Source organism: Phyllobates terribilis, unplaced genomic scaffold (genome assembly GCF_046119375.1).
Source record: "Phyllobates terribilis strain yellow unplaced genomic scaffold, ASM4611937v1 Scaffold_12__6_contigs__length_324123572, whole genome shotgun sequence".
NCBI classification, from domain to species: Eukaryota; Metazoa; Chordata; class Amphibia; order Anura; family Dendrobatidae; genus Phyllobates; species Phyllobates terribilis.
Genome location: NW_027362772.1, coordinates 180624835 through 180641501, shown reverse-complemented (window position 1 = coordinate 180641501; position 16667 = coordinate 180624835). Strand labels below are relative to the sequence as shown.

At 46.4% G+C, this 16667-nt stretch overlaps 1 protein-coding gene across 8 annotated transcripts in view; it reads right to left on the bottom strand.

Annotated features, from left to right (window-relative positions):
* Positions 1–16667, bottom strand: part of PRDM16 (PR/SET domain 16) — a 775410-nt gene that overhangs the window by 557981 nt on the left and 200762 nt on the right. Inside the window, exon 1 of one of the 8 annotated variants that reach the window (XM_073656492.1) lies at positions 7951–7972. The exons of the other annotated variants lie outside the window; for them this stretch is intronic. Within the exon in view, the coding sequence (XP_073512593.1) occupies positions 7951–7957 (7 nt within the window). The 5' untranslated portion in view covers positions 7958–7972. Of the gene's footprint in view, positions 1–7950; positions 7973–16667 lie in introns of those variants that run through there. 8 annotated transcript variants of the gene reach the window in all.

Sequence of the window (16667 nt, the reverse complement as noted above, 5' to 3'; positions counted from 1 at the left end):
ACTAACTCCTACCCAGCAGCAGAAACCGTCCGGCAGAGGATTTCAGGTCCTCTGGCCCAGAAGCCCGAAGGCACGGTCACACGCGTGGGACCAGCACCGCCATCGTGGAGCGGAAGCCATTAGAAGGCCCCGAGTCACCGGCCATACGGGTGAGCACCACACGATACACTCAGGGACGTGGGCTACTTATTCCCGCCTCTAGCAAGGTAGCCAGAAGAGTACAGTTAGTTGGGAAGGCCTACAACTCCGCCTGGCCAGGGGAGATCCCATCTGCTCAAGGACTGACCAGGCCCCTATCACTAGCAAGTACTCCGGGAGGGTCTATCTTTGTCACCAGTAAAGACCCTGAACTACACCGCACCGTCTCTGAGTGGTTCCTGCTACCCCCATCATCCACGTCGGCTGCCCTGAGGCCATACCCCTCCCGTTGGGGGTTATACCATCCACGCTGCACCATCCTTCCACCGGCCTCAGCGGTCTGCCCTGCAGCGGCAGCTCCATAGCTGCATTCAACGGGTGGCGTAGTCACCAACCATCTACTGCTAGTACATCGCCGCTCAGTTTGACTCCCTGGGCACGGACCGGGTCGCCGCCACGAGACTACAACCCTCAAGAGATCCGGCTCCGGGTAAGCTCCCGCGTGCGCAACGCAGCGCGACACAGGCCCAGGGGCGCGTCATATGCAGCAACGTCGCTTTTATGGATGTTCATTTTATGGGACTTTTTTTCGGCACTTTTTCAGGTAGATCTGTCTGGAATCCACCTGAAAAAAAGACCGTGTGCACGTCCCCTAAGGGCTCATGCAGACATCCGTGCAAATCGGTCCGTAATGCATGGACTAGCCGAGGGTATCCCTACCAGAGCGGGACAGCCTCATAGATATATATGAAGCTCTCAGGCTCCTGTTGGGAGACCTGTGGCCAGTCCATACTCGGACCAATTTGCACAGACGTCTGCAGGAACCAAAAAGCAGATTCCTAGTAAAATCTTCCCATAACTGGACACTGAAATTGAAAACATTTTGGGATAAAAAGCATTCTAAAAAAACCTCTAAACTGCATCAAAAACTAATCAAAAACTGAATCAGAACTGATAAGTTTGTAAAAAATGTACATGGATTCTAACATGGACTTTTCTTGAAAATCAAATGAGATTGTCACAGTTTTACCGTGACAGAGAGGAGCCAGAAGACTGCAGAGTCTGAGTTTACATACTCCTGCATTGAATTGAAGCACTTCTCCCTATTATTAAATGGTGGTAGTTTCTTTCAGCAAAGCAGGAGTTAAACTGCTCAGCTTTGAGTCTCTGTAGCTCACTTCTTGGAGGTTCTTAGCTGTGCAGTATCAGCCTCTCCCCTCTCCCCTCTCCTATATAGTCTCTGAAAATCTGGATTGCCAGTGTTAAGTCTTGTACTGCCTGGTGAGGAGTGGAGGATTTGGTGTTCGGTAGAGGCGTTTAAGGAGAGTTGTTCTGTGACTGTTGCCTCGGTGTTTGGGTTGTGTGCATAGTCCCATCCTCTTCTATTTTTGTTTACCTTCTTAATCCCTTTGGTGTTTCCCTCTGTTGTCTGTGAGTGCACATCTTATGTGTTTGATATTTTGATTTATCCCTATACGTCCTTCCTTATTTGTCTGGTTTGTGTATATATGTAAACTATTCCTCCCCACTTCCCTGGGTGGGGGAGGGGACGAATTAGGGCTGATTCAGGAGAACAGCAAGGTACATGGCCCCAGCATCTTCACCATCAGAAGTAACCTGGGGAGCATGGATAACTAGGGTGCCCCTACCGTTAGGGGCAGGGTAGGAGTCCCTGGTCTAGGGTTATCAGGCAAAAGTATCATGACAGAGATTTTTTCAATTTGAAAGAGTGATAATCATTAAGTTTTGGCCCTAGGTTATATTCACACATCTATATGGTCCATTTTTTTCTCAGACAGCATACAAACCCCAAAAATGCTATTGGTTCATACACAAATTGGGTTTAAAAATGGATCTGTCGGACATCCAGGGATATGGACATATATTTTTTTCTCTTGTCGCACAATCACCATTATAATGTTCTGACACTGTCAGATATATATTCGGATCTGTGTATCTGGCCTGTGAGACTCAGAGCGTGTCCTATTCTCATCCATTTTGCATCTTTTAAAGTCTATTGGATCCATATAAAACGGAAGACATACTTTGTGCTGCATCGTTCCATCCGTTTTTCACGGATCTATTGTTAAGACTCAGTGGATAAATATAAGTCCAGACAGCCTACGTGCTGTAGTTTCTAAAAATGGATGTGGAAAAAAAACGATGCAATATGAAGGACAGAGGAGAAAAAAACGATCCATTTTACACAGAAGTGAATGTAGCCTTAAACTGGCTTCATACAAAGTAATTATTATTGGTGAAAAGGGGAACGGATTTTTCGTTTTCTAAATAGGAGGTCATTGTACTTTGTGAGTCCGGCATTCTCCTATATACAGGACATTATACAATTATAATATTAAAAAAAAGTATTAAAAAGTAAAAGTTGCTGAATTCTTCCCGCACCCTTGCTGCCTGCACAGGAAGCAGGAATAGAAACAGCTATTAATTGTCTGGAAAAGTAAGGAAATAAATAATTGTTCTGTTTGTTGACAGCAATGATTGAACCTTTTCTAAATATTTCCCCACATAAATTAAAGGATTAGTGCCATGCGCTAAAAGTAATAAAACAAATATGATTAAGACAATGGCGGCTAACTATATATTATCCCCGTGCTCCAAACACTCCGCAATCAGGATCCAAATCGCGCGCACAAAGATCACTGGAGATTAACAGCCGAAGATACAAATTACCAAAAAAGTCATATTGATAGAACGTGACATTTCCATGTCCTGTCAGCTTAAAGGTGCGTCAGCCAGGTCCTTCCATTAGGCTCCTCATATACCACGCAGCTCGCATACAATGTGTTACTAATGAAAATTGTTCATGTCAGACCTCCATGCAGTGCGAGGAATTAGTAAGTAAATATACAAAAGGTGCAAGTATATATAATAGACGGTGCAATCAAGAGTCACCCCCATGTGAGTCAGGAAAATAACTTACTTGGAACAGATTTTGCAGAAAAAGGGACTCGCCAAGTAATCAATATATTCTTTTAGTGATACAACTTTATTTTATGAATTTCCTTAAAGGGGTTGTCCAGGTTTATCACGAAAGTCTGCAGTCAATGTGAATTCTCGCAGATTCTCCAGTGCCGGTGGAGTTTGGTAAGTCAAAAATGTCTAAAGTTACTGTGACAAATTTGGCCCATTTCCAGACTGTCTAGTCTACGTTTACAGTCTATATATTTCACAGAATTATTAAATCTGCCCAAATGCATTTTTTGCCTTCTGCTGAATAATCCTGTTGAGATATGTCAGAGAAAAACACGAAAAATATTACAACTAGGAACGTTTTGAATTTTTGGGAAAAAAACTCATCATCCTAAAAACAGCACCAAAATGCCACAAACAAAAACCCTCTGTATGTGTTAGAAAGAACAGCATGAAGAACTTGGGCCCCAATTCATCAAGAATGGGGATTTTTTCGCCAATCTTGATGAGGGGTCGTGCTGGAGTCAGACGCTCCTGATTCATGAAAAGGTGGATGGCTCATCATGAGTCTGGGGCGTGTGACGAGTAGCGTGTGCCTCCATGAGCCAGAAATCTCCCTCCAGAAAGGGGCTGTAGAGATATTTATAGTGTAGGGAACGCCACAGCTCATCATCGAGGAGACAAAGCTTGGCATCACGACCCCTTCCTGTCCAAACTGCACTTATTTCAGCGGAGCTGGGAGACACTAGTGTGACAATGACAAAAGTCGCATCATTTTTGGGCAACTCCGAAATTGTGACTTATCAAAGCAATTTATGCCAGAATTCCAGCATAATCGCTTTGATGAATTGTGGCCTTGATGTTTTCTAGAAAGCGTGCTGTGTAGGGCTATGTGCACACAGAGTCTTTCTGCTGTGTATTCGCGGCAGAAATTGAGTGGGAACGTCAAGGTTTTCAATGAGATTTGAGATTTGGTGAAGGACTTTCTGCTCAGTCTTTGCTCCAAAAACTCGTAGTCTACACATAGCATTCTACCATCCGTATGCAGATAAAGTCTAATCATGGAAACAGACAAATATAATAAAAACAAATAGATTAATATTATTATTATTCAATGACGCCCACAATGTGATGAGAATCATATAATATTTGTTAGGCCTTGTTCAGAAATCAGTTTTTCATGTACAAGTTCTATTTGTGTTTTCCTTGAACTTGTACCTATTTGGCCTCATTCAGACATCTGCATTTCTCATACAAGTGCTATGTGTATTTTTCACGGATAATGCTCGTACCTGGAACAATCTATAGAGCTGTTCTCCTGTCCATTTATTTTCGCAGACAAAGAAGTGTGGTCCGCACCAAAATACGTAAATATGTTCAATCAACAAATCATAAGCAAAGTCGCCATCCATAACGCTTTCTATGGGCTCGTGAAAAAAATCGGACAGTGCATCTGTGTACCCTCTACTTGCTGTTTAATTTTCATGTTTGATAGGAGAAACTGGAGAAAACTTCTCATCTGCAAAAAAAACCTGATGAAACTGCTGATAAAAACTGACACAGATCAAACATTGATGAGACTCTAATCCATGATCTGTGAGTAAAAAAAATGGATAGCGTACGTACCAAAAAAACCCCCTTGAAGCTGAACTTTGAGGACTGTACATCAAGATTGACAGAGAAAATAAGTAATAAAAAAGAGGTACATAATGACGACTATGACAGATAATGAGGATAAATATTTTCCTTTTAAAAGTAAACAAAAAATATAAACAAAAAAGATGGGTTTTGGGTCTCTTGAAGGGGCTTTTTTCCAAGCTGTCCTGTGTGACTGTAGATACTGTAAGGACAAGACGGAGACACATTCCCTCTAATAATTACAGCTTTGAAATGTCGGATAGAGCACGGTACATGTTTCATGGTGAATAAGGACATATCGAGTGAAGCAACTCTATGCCACTTAAGATAAGCTCCGAACAATGTGACACACAGTTGCATTATGTTGCAAATTTAAAGAAATTCTTTGTAGGGAAAGCTGGGTTAATAGCCAGCAGAGGTACCTGGGGAATGGCTCTTTCATGTCTAATGTAACTGAATTCTGAACCCTTTGCACTGGGGGTCTGGCTGCAAACAAAGTCTGGAATGCTTATGAAGATCAGTTTGGTGGTGGTGGGGATTTTTAGTTTCTAGAGTGCAGCATGAGAAAGTAACATGTCATTTCCCTGCAGTTGAAGAATTACTACTTGTTTTTTTCTAGTTTCAGCTTTTCCAGTGTGATAGTGATGCAGTGTATAGAGTGTCAGTATATCACCATTGTCCTGCACCCCACAAGCCAGTGTGTCCTTGTTCTGTACCCCATGAGTCATGTTCCATTGTTTCACCTCCACAGTACTAATTTGTCATTGTTCTGTACGCCAAGTATCTCTTTGTCATATTCCTGAACCCCAAGTATCTGTGTGTCATAGTCCTGAACCCCAAGTATCTGTGTGTCATAGTCCCGAACCTCAAGTATCTGTGTGTCATAGTCCTGAACCCCAAGTATCTGTGTGTCATAGTCTTGAACCCCCAAGTATCTGTGTGTCATAGCCTGAACCCCAAGTATCTGTGTCATAGCCTGAACCCCAAGTATCTGTGTGTCATAGCCTGAACCCCAAGTATCTGTGTGTCATAGTCCTGAACCCTGAGTATCTGTGTGTCATATTCCTGAACCCCAAGTATCTGTGTGACATAGTCGTGAACCCAAGTATCTGTGTGTAATAGTCCTGAACCTCAAGTATCTGTGTATCATAGTCCTGAACCCCAAGTATCTGTGTATCATAGTCCTGAACCCCAAGTATCTGTGTGTCATAGTCCTGAACCCCCAAGTATCTGTGTGTCATAGTCTTGAAACCCCATGTATCTGTGTGTCATAGCCTGAACCCCAAGTATCTGTGTCATAGCCTGAGCCCCAAGTATCTGTGTGTCATAGCCTGAACCCCAAGTATCTGTGTGTCATAGTCCTGAACCCTGAGTATCTGTGTGTCATATTCCTGAACCCCAAGTATCTGTGTGACATAGTCGTGAACCCCAAGTATCTTTGTGTCATAGTCCTGAACCCCCAAGTATCTGTGTGTCATAGTCTTGAAACCCCATGTATCTGTGTGTCATAGCCTGAACCCCAAGTATCTGTGTCATAGCCTGAGCCCCAAGTATCTGTGTGTCATAGCCTGAACCCCAAGTATCTGTGTGTCATAGTCCTGAACCCTGAGTATCTGTGTGTCATATTCCTGAACCCCAAGTATCTGTGTGACATAGTCGTGAACCCCAAGTATCTTTGTGTCATAGTCCTGAACCCCAAGTATCTGTGTGTCATAGTCCTGAACCGCAAGTATCTGTGTGTCATAGTCCTGAATCCCAAGTATCTGTGTGTCATAGTCCTGAACCCCAAGTATCTGTGTGTCATAGCCTGAACCGCAAGTATCTGTGTGTCATAGCCTGAACCCCAAGTATCTGTGTGTCATAGTCCTGAACCCTGAGTATCTGTGTGTCATAGTCCTGAACCCCAAGTATCTGTGTGTCATAGTCCTGAACCCCAAGTATCTGTGTGTCATAGTCCTGAACCGCAAGTATCTGTGTGTCATAGTCCTCAACCCCAAGTATCTGTGTGTCTTAGTCCTGAACCCCAAGTTTCTATGTGTCATAGCCTGAACCCCAAGTATCTGTGTGTCATAGTCCTGAACCCCAAGTATCTGTGTGTCATAGTCCTGAACCTCAAGTATCTGTGTGTCATAGTCCTGAACCTCAAGTATATATATGTGTCATTGTCCTGAACCCTGAGTATCTGTGTGTCATAGTCCTGAACCCCAAGTATTTGTGTGTCATAGTCCTGAACCCCAAGTATATATGTGTCATAGTCCTGAACCCCAAGTATCTGTGTGTCATAGTCCTGAACCCCAAGTATATATGTGTCATAGTCCTGAACCCCAAGTATCTGTGTGTCATAGTCCTGAACCCCAAGTATCTATGTGTCATTGTCCTGAACCAAAAGTTCTAGTGTACCACTTTCTCTTACCTCCAAGTGTCTATGTGTCTTCATATGTGAATATTTCCTAATTCTGAGACCTGGACCATTAATGTGACATTGTTTTGGTGTCTCAGTTTGTAAAGCCCTCTTCACACTGTGTAGCTGGATAATGTCGCCCGTGGCTTGAGGACTCCACTAGGTACAGAATGCCACAAGTGAGGGATGCGTCCTGCACACATTGGATAGTAATTCTGGCCCACAAAGGTGAGGAGCTGCATCAGGGACATTTTTCGCTAAGCCATAAACTGCGGATCCTAATTCAGTATATTCCAACCCAAGTTTCTATCTCTACTACAGTCCTCGGTCTCACGTTCTGTCCCTTTTAACGTTCTCTTGTTTCAGACCAAGAGAGTCAATGGCTGCGACTGAAGATGGAAAATGACATCAATGAACTATTACCGTTCTGAATGCAGTAGCCACATTCTCCTCCAGAAGACAGAGAGCGAAGAGGGAAATTACAGGACACAAATGTCCCTGCTAAGCAAACAACAAAAGGTCACTGGTTCACATCTGGCTCAGTTTGGAGGAGAACAAATGCCATTAGCTTTTGGCAGCTAGTGGTGGCTTATTTGAAATGAGTTGGTGGTCTTTATTTAATCCCTGGAGGAGATGCGCCTGGGTTGTTAATGCTTCCAGTGGGTAATAATTGTGCTCATAGTGGGATGAATAAACTGAGATATCAGGAACATAATGGACAGAAAAATGAATTTGCCCTTTAATAGAGATTACAGTTACCTAATAGAAAACAACATGATAATGTCACTGACACATCCCTCTGACCAGTCTCCCGAAAATCCATGAATCTTATCTTTAATTACCTGACATTTAGATGTGGCCACAATGAGGACAACAGACTTTCTTATCTCGATCGGAACTGTAAGACAATAGGAATCAAACTAAAATCATCTTCTCTGCAAGTTTGGAACATATTATAGTTTCCAAGACCCCAGTAATGATCAGAAGTAAAAATATATGTTCCTGGGTTCCAATGCAAAATCAGGGTCCCAGTGCGCTTTGTGGCATTTATAATACTGATGTCTTATGTCGTAAATGGGCCTTTGTCCTCATTATTATCATCTCAGTGGACACGTACACTCTTAATTTCCTTAACCCCTTCTAAAATGTCGGAAACCGATATACAGCGTGTAACACAGCTGGCATCTTCTTGTAACAGCAGCGACCGGAGCTTTCTCTAATCGCTGCTGTTTAATAGTTTAAATGCCGCTGTCAATTACTGACAGAATGATTTGAGTTGTGCGACCAGCTCCCATTAGCCCCCTGTGACACGATCACAGGTACCAATAAGTTGTTATGGCAGCCAGGGGCCTTCTGAAGGCCTCCATGACTATTATCTCGATCCTCCTTAATAGTAGTATGTCATTTTGACTATATACTGCAACACAGTACAGTATTACTGTATGAAGAAGAAGAGATCAAAGGATCACAGATTAAAGTCCCCTAAAGACCCAACAAAAATAAAGTACAAAAAATAAGATTTTTAAAAATATAAAAAGTTTTAATAATAAAGAAATAAAAAATCTTATAACTCATGTCCACATCTATAAAAGTCCAATCTGTCAAAATATTCAATTAATTAACCTTTACAGTAAATTAAAAAAAAAGAAAATGTATGAAAATGCCAGAGTTGCCATATTTTTCTTTTTATTACCTTTCTGCTTAAAATATACAATAAAAAATACAATGAAAAGCAATCAAATCATTCTATGTACCTCTCAATGGTATAAAAAATGCCAGCTTACCGAGCTAAAAAACAAGCCCTCACACACCTCCATCCAAGGAAAAAAAAGTTATGGGCCTCAAAAAATGGTAATACAAACCACAATCTTTTTTTATAATTTTTTTTTCAAATTTCCCATTTGTAGTTAAATAAAAAAAACTTCACGTTTGGTATCACCACAATCAACATGACCTGGGAAATGTTACCATAACATTTTTACCAGACAATTAACACCATAAAAACAAGACACAACAATGGCAAAATTGAGTTGCTTTTTTTCACATTTTTCAGTACATTTTTATGGTAAAATAAATGGTATCATTCAAAACTACACATCATCCAAAAAACAAGTACCCTCCCGATATGGCTATATAGACAGAGAAATAAAAAAAGCTATATCTTTTTGAATAAAGAGAAGAAAAATGGATGAAATTAAAAAATTGGGCGGTTATCTATTGGTCATGAAACTTTTTTGAAACGTTTGTGTTTATTTATTGATCAGCCTGTGCAAAGTTATGAAACTTTGTAACATACTCCATTACCTTTGCTTTCTTTTGTTTCAAGTCCCGTGCTGTTTTACCTGCTTAGTTCATGCTAATTCAGAAGCTGATTTGAACTTCAAGAATCTGTACTCCAACAGTCTCACTGTCTGAGGATGAGGAAGGGAAGCAGAGAAGACAAGGAGCGTGTTTGTACGTAGCGACTGAGCACGGATTCTTTCTAGAGCTGCAGTTCAAAGCAGCTTCAAAAACAGCATGAACTAGGCAGCTAAAACAGCACTTTCATGGTGTTTGAGAGATAAGGAAGCAAAATAATGTAACGGAACATATTATGAAGATTCATAACTTTACATTGGCTGGTCAATAATTATTATTTTTTTGAAGTTTATTCTTTATATATCCATTGTTTCTAACTATTGAGCCATGGGGCCTCCATATAAAATGTAACAACCATCATTGCAAGATATCAAACATAAATGCCTCCTTAAAATAGTAGAGTAATCAATAAATTCCAACCTTGGCAACCAGGGCAAAATGTGTATAATGCCATGTCTATCCCAGTATTTATGACTTTTTCTGTGGTTCATTACACTTTTCATGCAAAGGGTCATTTCTTTCCCGAACTACAACAGGGACAAAAACCTAATGGACGTTTTAAGAGATAGAGCAACCAGGAACAACAGAGCTGACATATCAATAGGCTTAATGCAGTAACACTGTTGTGTTTGAAGAGATATAACCATGCCAGCATTATTCTCTGCACAATACAAAAAATAAACTAACCATAGCCATGCTGATCTCCATCCATCGGATGCAGAAACCACCCATGGGTATAAAGAACGGCGTGAGTGACACAATGTATTAACAGGTTAGGGGGGAGCCTATTTCACAACCATTTGCTAATACCGGCCATTTGTGTTACTTGTATTATGTTTCTGTGCTCAAAAGTGCGATTCCGGGGAGTCCTGGAAAAAATATGACTTGTGAATACAGGCCATGCAGTTTACTATGGCTATGAGCAAATGAAGGTTAAATATTAGGCAGAGTTGCATTAATGTTATCAGAATGGGTCTGAATGGAGAGGCTTGTGCTATTTGTGTAGGAATCAATTAGGCTGAGCTATTGGCCCAAGATAAGATAAAAAGGTTTAAGAAATGTGAACATTTAAAAGGGTTATTATATTAAATGCTTAAAATCATCAAGTCTTTGTAAAAAAAAATCAATTATTTTGTTAGTTACAAAAAATCCTCTCCGTTCGCAAGTAAAGAGAGATTATCAATTTTATAACCTACCACTCATTACCTAGGTGGCCGACCACCTCTGCAGTCTATCACTAGTGGACGGTCTCCTAGGCAATGAGTGCAGCACTAATAATATTTTCTAACAGAGCTTGTAAGCACTGCTGTGAAGATGTTCGGATGGCTGGGTCTGTCCAGCTCCAGTGCCCCTGCCCTTCTACGATGATGCAGAAGCTGCCTCTGCTTGTGTGACACCCCAGGGGTCTGGTTGCCACAGTGATAGAGATGTTATGTCTGAGAGCAGGTGGGAGGTCCTTTGGTCAGGGATCCTGTGCATGCGACACCTCCTGCCCAGTCTTGGGAGGGGAAGAACTTCCCCTATATAAACCCGGGGCTGAAGCAGGGTTAGGAGTCTAGGAGAGTAGAGACAAGAAACAGTCATAGGAAGAAACAGCTGGAGCTCAGTGGGAGCAATACTACTACGAGTCAGGGGCTGGCAGCTGCAGAGCTCGCCCTGACTGAGAAGCTTTCTTACCGGACCCGGTGTCCGAGGCTGTGGGGACTAACTCTTACCCAGCAGCAGAAGCCAACCGGCAGGGGATTTCAGGTCCTCAGGCCCAGAAACCCGAAGGCACGGTCACACGCGTGGGACCAGCACCGCCATCGTGGAGCGGAAGCCATTAGAAGGCCCCGAGTCACCGGCCATACGGGTGAGCACCACACGGTACACTCAGGGACGTGGGCTACTTATATCCGCTTCTAGCAAGGTAGCCAGAAGAGTACAGTCAGTTTGGGAGGCCTACAACTCCGCCTGGCCAGGGGAGATCCCATCTGCTCAAGGACTGACCAGGCCCCGTTCACTAGCAAGTACTCCGGGAGGGTCTATCGTTGTTACCAGTAAAGACCCTGAATTACACCGCACCGTCTCTGAGTGGTTCCTGCTACCCCCATCTTCCACGTCGGCTGCCCTGAGGCCATACCCCTCCCGTTGGGGGTTATACTATCACGCTGCACAATTCTACACCGGCCTCAGCGGTCTGCCCTGCAGCGGCAGCTCCATAGCTGCAAATCAACGGGTGGCGTAGTCGACACTCAAATAACATCTATCAAGACTGCCACACACTGAGTTTGACTCCCTGGGCACGGACCGGGTCCCCGCCACTCGGAGACTACAACCCTCATCTGATCCGGTTCCGGGTAAGCCCCCGTGCGCGAGACGCTGCGCGACACAGCAGGCCCAGGGGCGCGTCAACTTTGGCGTAGTCGGCAGGATTTCGTGCCCGCAACCACCGGGTACTGCGTGCCTGAAAAGCAAAGACTGTTCAAACTTACCAGTGGTGAGGTTTCCCGCCATCTGGCGCCATCTTCTGCCTTCTTCCCGCCATCCGCGAAGTTTTCCCGCCATCCGGCGCCATCTTCGGCCTTCTTCCCGCCATCCATGGAGTTTTCCCGCCATTGGACGCCATCTTGAGGACGCCGCGCGGGAAGAAGAGGGGCGTGGACTTCGAAAGCGCGCGAGAACTGAAGCCCCGCCTCACGTCCGGACGTTGCGTAAGGTCCTGGAAGGAGCCCAGCAGACGCCGACGTCACCGGAGCGCGACGGAAGGTCCTCAACCCTGACGATCTACTGCGGAGCCGCGGCCTACGGAACAGGATCATCGCAAGGTAGGCCACGGTCCACTAGGGGGGAGGAAGATGTCGGATACGGAGGAGAGCTTCACTGCCTCAACCCCCGCCAGCGCCACCGCTGCTGCAGTTATGCCCTTCACCATGCCCTATATCCCGGGAGCAGCTTGGCTACCCCAGTACTCAGGGGAGTCACATACCCTGCTTGACTTTAGAGAAAAGCTGGATAGCCTCTTCCAGGTGTACCCCCTCACAGAAGAGCAAAAAGTGAGCATCCTGGTGGCCCAACTAACCGGGGCAGCTAAAAGGGAGGTAAAGTCCTGGCCACCTGGGAGGAAGACTGTCGCAGGGATACTAACCCGGCTGAAGGATACCTTTGACACCCGCACCTCAGCCGAGATTAAGCTTAGATTCTACGGGTGCAAGCAGCGAGCGCATGAGAGTATAAGGGACTATGCACTAAACCTACAAGAGGCCCTGAGGGCCATTAAGCAGACCGACCCTGATGGAGTGGGAAACGAGGACAGGCTGTTGACTGAACAATTTATAGAGGGACTGTATTGTAATGCCCACCGAACCCAGTTGCGGGCGATGGCCTTACAGGATCCCCATCTGGGCTTTGCACAGTTCAAGGACAGAGCCATCCGGGTGCTCCGAGAACCGGCACCGGGTGGCGTTATGACCCACAGGCGCCCAGCTATTACTTACCACCAGGAGGCGGCGCCCTTGTCGGCAGGGCCTGTGGGAGCTGATGCGCAGGCTTTGGACAATGACCCGGCTCCAGACCTACACCATCAGGTCCAAGAGCTAGCTAAGAGCGTTGCTGCGCTAACCCGAACTGTGCAGTCTTTACAGGTTTCCACCCCAGGGAAGATCCAGCTGGCATCCGGACCGGAGGACATCCCGTGGCGTCGACCAAGGAGGACCCCACCGGCCAGAGGAAGACCCAGTGACCGATACAGCGAGGACGGACGACCCATCTGCCGCTGCTGCAATCAACCCGGACATATGGCAAGGTACTGTTCTTTAAACGGGCACAACCTGGGGTAGAGGGCCAACCCCCAGGAAAAAGATCACCAGGCCCATCGAACTGGCGCGACAGATATGTGGGAGGACGTCCAGTCTTGCCTGTGGTACTGGATGGCATTCCCATGAGTGCCCTACTGGACACCGGGTCACAGGTCACCACCATCCCGTACGTGCTCTTTAAGCAGTACTGGAATGACTCGGATATTACCCGCTACCCTGACGACGACTTGAGTATCATCGCCAGCAATGGCCAGCCCGTGCCACAGATCGGATTTAAAGAGGTGACCATCAAAATCGGTAGAGTCGAACTGGCAGCACAGGGACTGATCATTGTAGACATTGACAAACACGAGAGTCACCCAAAAATAACTCTAGGAACTAATGTAATTGAAAATTGTCTTGCAGAGGTGATTTTCCTTTTACAGCAGGTTGCCAAGAACGCCAGCTCCGGCGAGCAGCGGGTGCTCCAGAAAGAGATCCGGGCACTGATGCGACGGCAACAGGTGGAACTCTCCGGCGGTGAGATTGGTAGCGTAAGAATGTGTGACCCTTTTCCTATTGCCATGCCCCCAAAAAGTGAAATGATGATTTGGTGCCGGGCAGCTATTGGTCTGAGAGGTAGGGATTACCAGGCAATGGTAGAACCAGTTTACTCGGACACTAGGCCCACCATTTTGACAGCACGGGGGGTGGTTGATGTACGCCATGGGAGGGTGCCCGTTCGCATAATAAATATCGGGGAGAGGGAAGTGTACCTGCCCCGGTATGCCACGCTAGCCAAATTATATACCATTAACCAAAATTCTATACAATCTGTGGAACCCTTGCCTCCATCTCACCCGGAGGAAGGTAACGGCTCTAAGAAAAACATGGAGGACTGGTGTCAGCAACTACATCTGGGTACTGACTCCACTCCCGCACACCAGAAACAAGGAGTCTATCGGGTGGTTCAAGAGTACGAGAGAGTGTTCAGTAAACACCCGTTAGACTTCGGGCGAGTCAAGGGGGTAGAACACCACATCCCCACGGGAGACCATCCTCCTATAAAAGAGAGGTATCTACCCGTACCCCCTGCCCACTACCAACACGCCAAGGGGATGCTTAGAGACATGAAGGAGGCTGGGGTGATCAGGGATAGCTGTAGCCCCTGGGCAGCTCCACTAGTCTTAGTCAGAAAAAAAGACAACACCATGAGGATGTGTGTAGATTACCGGAAAATCAACCGTATCACACACAAGGATGCGTACCCCTTACCAAGGATAGAGGAGTCATTGGCTGCTTTAAGATCTGCTAACTTCTTCTCTACCTTGGATCTCACTAGCGGGTACTGGCAGGTTCCTGTAGCAGAGGCGGACCGGGAGAAGACCGCATTCACCACCCCGATGGGACTTAGCGAGTTCACCTGCATGCCGTTCGGACTCTGCAACGCACCAGGAACCTTCCAACGACTAATGGAGTGTTGTCTGGGCCACAGAAACTTCGAGACGGTCCTGTTGTACCTGGACGATGTCATCGTATATTCCAAGACGTATGAAGACCACCTGAAACACCTGGCGGAAGTGTTCGAAGCTCTGGCGAGTTACGGCTTAAAGGTGAAACCCTCCAAGTGTCACCTCCTGAAACCAAAGGTGCAGTACCTGGGACACGTGGTGAGCGCTGACGGAGTGGCTCCCGACCCTGATAAGATCACCGCAATTAAGGAATGGCCAAGCCCCTCCAGCGTAAAAGAAGTGCGGCAGTTCCTCGGGTTGGTAGGCTACTACCGAAGGTTTATTCCCGGTTTCACCAAAAAGGCAGCACCTATGCAGGACCTCCTGATAGGCCAGTCCCGGAAGGCCAAGAACCAGAAGCCGCCCTTCAAATGGGAGGAGCTGGAAGAAGAGTCCTTCCGCCAGCTGAAGATGGCCCTCACGGGGGACGAAATCCTGGCGTACCCGGATTATAGCCAGCCCTTTATCCTCTACACCGACGCCAGTAACATCGGGCTAGGAGCCGTACTGTCCCAGATCCAGCAGGGGAAGGAACGAGTAATCGCCTACGCCAGCCGAAAACTGCGACCCACCGAAAGGAACCCCGAGAATTACAGCTCATTTAAGCTGGAGTTCCTGGCCGTAGTATGGGCAGTCACCGAGCGCTTTAAGCATTATCTCGCTTCTTCCCGGTTCACCGTGTACACGGATAACAACCCGTTGACACACCTGGACACGGCAAGACTCGGTGCCCTGGAGCAGAGGTGGATGGCCCGTCTGTCCAACTACGAGTTCACAATCAAATACCGGGCCGGACGCTCCAATACCAACGCGGATGCCCTGCCCAGGATGCCCAACCTGCCGGACGAAGGAGAAGATCCGGAGGGACTGGAAGAAGTTGAACTCCCTGCGTTCCACCGTCATGGGACTATCCAGTATTCCCACCGGGTAAGGAGTAAGCAGGCTGCTACGTTGAACCCCTTACCTCACTACAACTGGGCGGAAACGCAAGACAGCGACCCTGCCGTCCGACTGGTGAAGGAGATGCTGACTCGCCCGGAGGCTTGCCTTGAACCAGACGCTCCGGAGGAAGCCAAACAACTATGGGCAGAGAAGAGTCGACTGTTCCTTTACAAGGGGAAGTTGTGCCGCAGAATGGTTAACTCCCGGACGCATGAACTACTCTGGCAAGTAGTGGTGCCACGAAGAGACGCAGCCATGGTGATGGAGGCATACCACGACGGAGCTGGACACTTCGGGTGGAAGAAGCTGGAGTTCCTGCTGCGCGAGCGATTCCACTGGGTAGGCATGAGGGGAACCATTGAGAAGTGGTGCAGAGACTGTGGCCCGTGCAACCTGAGAAGGAAGGACCGTGCCAGCCAGAAGACTCCCCTGCAGTCCATCGTCACCCGGCAACCGTTGGAACTGGTAGCCTTGGATCATGTAAAACTGACCCCAAGCAGAAGTGGCTACGTCTACGCGTTAACCATCGTGGATCATTACTCCCGGTTCTTGGTTGTCGTCCCCGTCAAGGACTTAACGGCTCAAACAGCAGCTAGAGCCTTCCAGCAGCACTTTTGCCGTCCACACGGGTACCCGGACCAAGTGCTGACGGACCAGGGACCTGCCTTTGAAGCGGAGGTCTTCCAGGAATTCTGCAATCTGTATGGCTGCCGGAAGATAAGGACGACACCCTACCATCCGCAAACTAATGGACTTTGTGAGAAAATGAACCAGGTGGTAATGGATCTTTTAAAAACGTTGCCCCTGGAAGAACGCAGTCTGTGGCCTGAGAAGTTGCCCGATCTGGTGGACCTATACAACCACATCCCGGTAGGTTCCACCAACTGTACCCCGGCTTACCTAATGAGGGCAAGACCTGGTAAGTTACCTGTTGACCTGGAAATGGGAGTCCTGACACCCGAGGACACTTCA